Genomic DNA, 8600 nt, shown 5'->3' with positions numbered 1-8600 from the left:
ACAAAACATGTCCCGCCACACCACCCCCAAATTAATGGGAAGGGCCGCTTACCCCAACTGAGGAAAAAAAGTCCATTGTTGAAGCAAACACTTTATATGTATATTCCAATACCTCAATATCTATTTGCACATAGAACTTTTATCATATAAGATTTTTGCTTAAAGTTTAAGTTATAAAAAAAAGTAGCACATCATATATTTAACAGGGACAAATTGAGTCCAAAACAACTGGTAAAGAAAGGCTTGGCAATGTTTCTACAGAGTAAAGTAAGGCTGGATAGAAAACATGAGTTTGCACTTATATTGATGTATGATACAGCTGTATGGGTAAGTAGTCTTAATGTATTGTAGTGATTCAACAAATATTGATTATTATTGGAAAATTGAAGTCGGGTCAAGATCAGCAATACCATGATACATGTACAAATATCCATCATTGTCTGGAAGAGTGAAGTAATGAATCAAATTTCAATTACACAGTGCCTTTGCCATGTGATATTTTGTGATCTGCATATGGCAAGAAACCAACACAATTGAAAACATTATTTGGATGCATTCCTCACTTGAATGAGGAGGCTATCTACCTTATCCCATGAAAAATATGAAATATTAAACTTAAACTGTCTTTTGTATTAGCTTTCTGCAAAAAGTTGCCTGGTATTAGCATCATGAATTACAAAGATAAGTCTGTACCAAAAAACATACCGAAATTAAAACATCTCTTAATTGAATTCATTGCTTTATATTGATACCTTCGTTGTCATTATTCAGTGTTAACATTATTTTCTTTCTGGATAAGTTGTATGCACCCCAAAGGGATAGCAGATAGTTGCTGCATTTACGGTCTGTCACACTCTTGTCTTGAGAATAAATTGAAGTTTGAGTGGAGTTAGGGGTCATCACTGGGGTAAAGGTCACTGGTACTAAAAATAGATTTTTACACTTTTGCTTTTAAAGCCTCTATACTCTTTGACTGTATTGAATACATTGACAAATTTGTAGGTATAGGGAGCAATATTCTTGTTGAGATATTTACAGGTGCGATATTCCTTGTAATTATTTACAGGTTAGAGATTTTACCCGTAATCCACGAGATATACAGTTAGCTTTAGATGATAATCTAGATCCCCCATTCTGTGAAACCTGTGATATGGGATCAGTCTTTGACAAAATGTAAGTTTGTAGTTTTATACTTTCTTTATAGTGATTAAAGTTACTGATTTAAATAACAGGCATCTTACATCACCCTTAAAGCAGCATGCCTCCAGATTCATGCTAATTTTTGGTGAAAATTTTGAAAATGTATTTAAAAGTAAAATACTGTGAAATAAACAAAGAAAGTAATTTAAACATTGCAATCTGCGCTTACAATCACCGAAAAGAGGTCTAAATATACATAAATACCTCTTATGCATTAGTAACGCAGTAGAATTATAGTGATTGATACTGCAAAATTAGTCATTAATTACACATAACATGTAAATAATTAATTAAATATTTAAACTTTTTACTTTTCTTAAGATCTTACACATTTTTCTAAAGATTGAATTTCTTGAAATATTTTGGCTCATCTGGAGGTTTCTCTAATTGTGACTGTCTAAACAACCAAATTTTAATGTAGAAGTTTTTATAAATTATTTATTTATACATTTTCAGAGCTGAAAAAGTTGAACTTCCCCACATTGAAGGAGACCCAGAGGTACTTCCACCACCATACACTGTTAGACTTGTATTTATCTATGGAAGATCTCACAGTGTGCTGGAGTTTTCCAAAAAGGAGGTAGTTGCAGTATTTTAATTTTCTGTAAAATCACTTCAAGTTGAAAGAGCTTAAACTGAAAATATGCGTGTGGGCATTACTTATTTTCCTCTGAAAGCTTAACTGGAGCCCTGCTTATGTAACATTAGTGGTTTTACTCAGGTGCCCATTTGTGCCTGAATAATGCATTGAGGGGCACCAGAGGTCTTCCTCCACTAGTTAAGCTGGATAGTCACCTTATGACCTTTACTTTTGTTGGTGCATACCATTTACAGTTACACCCTTGACACAGTGGTAAATATTAAAAAATAAAAGTTATATTTTCAACACATTGACTTTTGAAAGTCTTTATCAGAAAAGTTAAATTTGGTTCCTTTACTCCAATTTGTCCATTCATTTATTGGGGAAAAAAATTTGAAAGGAATTCTATGTGGAACTTAAAGTAAAATTAATCATTTTGATTTAGTTTTTAATATTTCGTCCATGCTTCTATAACTTTTCACTTTTTTTCATTTCAGAGTTTCAACATTTTAAATTTATCACCACACTTTTTCCTGGATGCACTTTATCTACATGAACCTCCATCAGAAGAGAACAAGTGCCAGGTATGTCTGCTGTTATTATTTCAATGCTAAATCAGCTGTAAATAGAGCTAGCTTAAAATGCTATAAAAGTTGTATTACTTCATTGAAAAAGAATTTTTTTAACAAAAGGTTATATTTCAGTACATTCCTGTGAAGGGATAATTTGTAACTTCAGAGTTTTCTTTTATATGAATGCAATGACATGGGAAGTTGAATTTCAATGTTTCAAGAGGCCATTTAAGTGTGAGTTCTTCAAAAGTGCCCACCTTAATTTGCATTGATAGACACTGTTGGTCTCTCAATCAGAAAGTGGACATTTTTAACACTTACTGTCCCTCCAGGAGTAGAAGTCAGTCCCTTCAAATAAAAAAACAACAAAAAAACAACAACAACAACAAAAACAAAATAGTTTTATAATCTTTACAAAATACTACACTTACTAGTTTTAAATCTTGTTATTTCAAATATACATTCTATTTTAGCTTGTTTTAAACACAATATTGTTTTACTTATTAGAAAATATTTTTGAATTTACCTAGATTAGATTTTCAAAATTTACATTTACCGTTGTACAAGTGTTGAATTCTTTCTGTCGAATGGTTCACAAAATTTGATAAGTGTTTGATTCTTTATTTAGAATGGTTCACAAAATTTGATAAGTGTTTGATTCTTTATTTAGAATGGTTCACAAAATTTGATCTTCTGTTCGCAGGAAGTGTTTGATTATTAATTTAGAATGGTTCACAAAATTTGATCTTCTTTTTGCAGGAAGTTTTTGACTCAGTCTGTGATCTTGACATCAAAGGTCAGTCCTATATTCTTGGAGCTAGTCGGAACCCAACCAAAGTTTACGACTCCATGGCACAGCTGCTTGCCCATCCACTACAGAGGCCAGTCCAGAACGAGGCTGCCTATAAAATAGGACCTCCTTTATTGACAATACCTGTACCAGACATTGGTTGTGATAGCTAAGTTGTATGTATGTAGAGCTGTTAGAAACCATATTTGTGTTCATTTTGAAACCTCAGTACTTAGTTGATTATTCATTATTCATTATTTTGTCATTTTTTTAAGCTATTGTGAAAGTTGCAGAATAATGTGCAGTTACTTGTTTGCTAATTCAATATTTTGTCATTTTTAAAGCCATTCTCAAAGTTGTAGAATAATGTGTGGTTAATTGTTTGCTAATAATCTTTAAAATATATGAGTATAACATTTGATTCTTTTGACACATTGATCCCATGAAGGAAGGAAAAGCATTAAGAATATTTTTTTTCTTTTGACATTTTTATGCGAGCATATAGCGTTGCACTTGTCCGTCCGTCTGTCCCGAAATCTTGTGAACGCAACTCCTCTTAAACGGGATGGCAGATTTTTGCTTAAACTTCCAGGGATGAACAACCTTAATGTATAGATGGTAGTAAAGGAAGGAATTTTTGCTGCGACCAAATTTAACAGAATTATGGCCCTTTGTTGATTTTTTCACTATATACCATATAAAAATTTTGTGAACGCAACTCCTCTTAAACTGGATGGCAGATTTTGCTTAAACCTCCAGGGATGAACAACCTTAATGTGTAGATGGTAGTAAAGGGAGGAATTTTTGCTGCGACCAAATTTAACAGAATTATGGCCCTTTGTTGATTTTTTCACTATATACCATTTAGAAATTTTGTGAACGCAACTCCTCTTAAACCGGATGGCAGATTTTGCTTAAACTTCCAGGGATGAACAACCTTAATGTGTAGATGGAAGTAAATGAAGGAATTTGTGCTGCAACCAAATTTAAGAGAATTATGGCCCTTTGTTGATTTTTTCACTATATACCATATATATGTTGTCAGTCGGGGCATCTGTGTCCTTTGGACACAGTTCTAGTTTGTCTTAGTTCTATAAGCTTATCACATGGTAACCGCATTGACATCTGAATAGTGTCAATTTCAATCCCCAGGTAAATTAAACATGTAGATGGGGGACATGTTTTATCCAATGCCACTGGAATATCCATTTTTTTACAAATATTGTTAAAAGACTGCAATGAGGTTGGCAGGTTATACTAGACTCGCCAAACAGGAAGTCGTTCAGATAATGTAAGATATCTGAGTTATGGCTAGACGCAACAAATGTCCAGTGTAAAAAAGTGGCAAATTTTTCAAAAAGGGCACAGCTAATTGAAGAGCCGAAAGGTAACATTTTGTCGAAAAAATAGTAGTTAACCATTTTATCATCTGCCTTGACTGTTACTTTAAAACCTAACAAATCAAAATCTGCTGGGGAAATTTGGAGAAGACGGAATGCAGATTTTACATCAGATTTGCTGAGTAGCGCCCCTTTGCCTAGTCTAGACACCATATTAGCTGCTTGGTCAATTGTGGAGTAAGTTACAGAACAAAGGTTTTTATCAATGAAGTCATTGATAGACCTGTTTCTCGGGTAAGATAGGTGGTGGATTAAGTGGTAGTCACGGCCTTTTTTAGGAACCAAACCTACAGGAGAAATTTGTAAGTTTGGAAATGTGATGTTGAGAAAAGGGCCTGCTACTCTACCTGCCTGTATTTCTTTGATAATTTTGGTATGTAACACCTCAAGAAGCTGCTTTGCGCTGACTAAATTGGGCTAGTCTCTATGTACTCGGGGGCCCTCATGCTGTAAGGAAAAACCATGTGGTAAGCCCTCAATGAGATCCTTTGCTGCACTGGCAGGATATAATTTTAGTGCTTTAATTATTTCTGGAATGTTCAAAGGTGTGCAACCGGTTTGATAAAGAGGAGTAGTTTTATTGAGTAGAGTTGCATACTGTCTGTGTCGTGTCCCTCCGCATAGCCTGCAAAAGTGACTATACCTACAAGGGATAAAAGGACAATTACAACCAGAGTTAAAATACAGGGTTCATACAGACCATCCAAGACAAAATTCAAGGACTTTTCAAGTATTTCAAGGACTAAAATATGTGACATACTAAAGACATTTATGTGTAAAAGGGTGACAATGTATGAAATTAGAGTTTTACATGCAAATACCTGTTGAAGTACTATCAAATTTATGAAGTTTTTTCTAAGTGTGCAAGAACCTAAACTGAAGAAGCTAGTTATATCCTGATAACATTCTCTCACTGTTGTGAATTGTTTGTGTTTCTCACTTTTAATGTGCGTTTTTATAGCGCTTTCACCCATGGCTGAAACGTCTATAACCTTATCACAAGCGCTACACATCCCCTTTCTTTTGTCACCCTTGAATTCTTTAATGAAAGGGTATTTTTCTACCCATTTTGGCGAGAAATTACACTTCTTGTTCATTTTTTGATGAATCACCCCAACCGGTCCGTGAAATTTACACATCATGAATATTTCAATTGTGTATAAAAGCCGATACCCATTCCGTACCGTCTTACTATCTCGTTACGAAGTCGTATTTTTTTTTAAATTGATGTATATTTGAGTTTTCTTTTGTTTTTTTTTTTGTTTTCTTGGCCACTGTTTTACTCATTTTAGTCGTTTTGTGGTAATGAGGAAATCGTGGATTACTAAACAAAATTCTCAAGTTTCCTGTAAGGAGTTTTCAAAGACTTTTTCCCTGGACAAAATTCAAGGAGTTTTCAAGGACTAACCACCAAATTCAAGGACTTTTCATGGCCTGTGCTAACCCTGAAGTAATTACATGTAAGTAAACCTGCTTTAGGACTGACCATACGCTGTTTGAAAAGCTTTGATGTTGGGGGGCCTGATACTTGAGTGGTAGGTTGTCTGATAGTGGGCTTGGTTTGAACTGTGAATTCCTGTGCCCTAGATACATGACCATTAACATGGAGCAACCAAAGTTCGAGGTTGATGGTGCCCCATAAGCTAGAGGGGTTATTAGATTTGTTGTGGCGGAATTGTTCGTCATATTTCCACCACGAGTCAGACCTTGTGGCAGCCAGTTGTATGTCCCAGAGGTATTTCAACAACTCCTGGGACCTGTTGGGGAAGCGTTCAATGAAAATGGTTATGAATACTAAGAAAGCCGATGACTGACAACTTAAATGTTGACCCCCTCTGCTTTATTATGCATAACTTTCCATTTTTTATTTGGAGTTCCCCGAAAGGGCCATCATCAGCATAGTCATGCAACTGACTGGTGGATTTTAATAAAATTGACATGTCTATAAAGTCGCCAGCCCAAATTTTTTCCTTGATCTTTTGGGATATTCCACTTCCTAAACTTGTAAAATCATCTGAATTAGTATGATTTGTAGCCGCAGAATTATTGATAATAATATTGTCAAATGGCTCCAAATTGATAACAGGCGGTGTAGGAAAGATAAATTGAGCTGTATTACTATTACCTTGCAAAGATTCGGGAGCGGCCACATCGACATCACCACCACCTTGCAAATGTAATTCACCGCTTGGTCTGGCATTTCTGTCATTCCTAGGTTCTCCTCTGCCACGCTTTGGCAGTGTTGTAGCTGTATTTGAGGCAGTTTGTGGCCTTACTCTTTTTCCACGGCCTCTGGGCATTTTCTTTTATTTATGCGTTTTTATTTTCTTAGCACGTTTCTTTGGCAAAAGTTCCTGGATAATGATAAACCTCCTTTGAAGAGTATTCATTAGGGTCTAAATTCCGTGCTACGGTACCTGATTAAACACGCACCTACCTACCCTTTAGATGATGCGTTTAAGAAGAATTATCGAATACATGATTCTGGTGTTAATAAAAAGACAATAAATAACAATATACTTGATGAGCACAAAAAATTAGCTAATACAGATACATATGAGGACGATTAATATGAAAATAATAGCCAAAAAGATAAAAACAGATGAAACAGAAAGCACGAATGATCAGCAGAACATGTCAAAATTTGGAAAAGATTTATTAATAAGAGATATGGACTGAGAAAGTCAAAATATAAAACATCTTTTGTAATTAGCATCTACTTTCTTCATCCGTGCAGTATTCAAGATCAGCATTAACACTGTGTTTTTCTGTTGATATGAGTAGTAATTCGAAGGTCCAAGCGTGCGTTGTACAATCAATGACGGATATAACTTGCTATAGACATGAAAATATTTTCGTTCAAGGAATATACTCTAAAGATTAATTGATCAAAATTTTCAAATACACGCTTTTGATTCCTTACTGTCTTTTACTCATTGTAATAAATAGCATTCTGTTAATCATGCATGCAACAAACTGTCACCTTTAGCTTAAATTTAAAAAGGACAGTAATGTAATGTCTTTTCTTTTGTTTTTTTTTCTATAATGTTACTTTTTCAGTCCCAAAAGGTATGCACGTCTGTTGCCATTTGATTCTGTGATTGACTTCGGGTTTTAAAAGACAATTTGCCAATTCGTGAATGAATGTAGCTTATACGTGTCTGGTAAATGATTAATTTTTTCAATGTACCAGGCTCTACTGTGCGTATTTCGTATGTGATGTTTTATCACATAGAATATTTTCTAAATAATTTGGCCGTATAGTGGGATTAGGAATATACAAGTCAAACGAACAACAACAAGCTTTTAAATTCAAACTATCAATTTAATTGTGTGAATGAATCAATTATATATATATAAAAATATAGAACCTATGTTTTCTAATTAGGATTACGTTAAATTTATAAGTTTATTGAAAGAAATGCCCTTCGATAATTAAATAATAATAGATATATTTATTTTGCAATAAGCATAAATAAAATGAAGAGAAATAGATTTTCAAATTAAAATTGAAGCACTAAGGCTTCGAAGGAGTACCGGTAGGCTGATACACCTAGCTAACATAATAAAGAAATGCATGAGTTTATATAGTAAATGCAAGTGCAAAAATCACGTAACCAAGTAAACAATTAAACATTGGATAAAAATGGAAAGATATAACCAATGAATAAAGCCGTACCAGATTAACTTCGGCATAAATGACAAAATGGCTGCGCCCACGAAATAAAAATAATTGAAAGTAGCATAAGTAAAAACAAAAGGAATTTAATTTAAATATGCATTTAAGATGCAAACTATTACATTCCTTTCTCCTAAAATTTTAAATATTGAAAATATTTAATAATAACAAAAAAAACTTCTTGATCTTGATTAAGATTAACCAAACAAATTTATTTATTTTTACTTGCTGCAACATGTTCGTGTTACCCTCTAACGCCTGTAATCCTGCCGCTGTAATAGTGAAGAACATATCCCGACACTTGCACGGTTGACTCTGCTCGTCGTTTGTTTGGAGGGTTTTTACCTGAAGTTCCAATCCTCTAACTACTCCTTCCAAT

The 8600-nt window shown here is 34.1% G+C and overlaps 1 protein-coding gene across 1 annotated transcript; it reads left to right on the top strand.

Moving 5' to 3' along the window:
- Window positions 1–208: 208 nt before the first annotated feature.
- LOC132743611 (BRISC and BRCA1-A complex member 1-like) lies at window positions 209–8395 on the top strand (the record flags this gene model as incomplete). Its single annotated transcript, XM_060732145.1, is given in 5 exon segments — window positions 209–327; window positions 1067–1173; window positions 1657–1780; window positions 2278–2364; window positions 3112–8395. Coding segments are annotated over 5 exon segments (641 nt in total), but the record flags the coding sequence as incomplete, so codon positions are not given.
- Between the last annotated feature and the right edge of the window lie 205 nt (window positions 8396–8600).

This window comes from Ruditapes philippinarum, unplaced genomic scaffold (genome assembly GCF_026571515.1).
Source record: "Ruditapes philippinarum isolate M1 unplaced genomic scaffold, ASM2657151v2 ctg1387_1_1_1_1, whole genome shotgun sequence".
NCBI lineage: Eukaryota > Metazoa > Mollusca > Bivalvia > Venerida > Veneridae > Ruditapes > Ruditapes philippinarum.
This window is presented reverse-complemented; position numbering and strand designations above follow the sequence as displayed.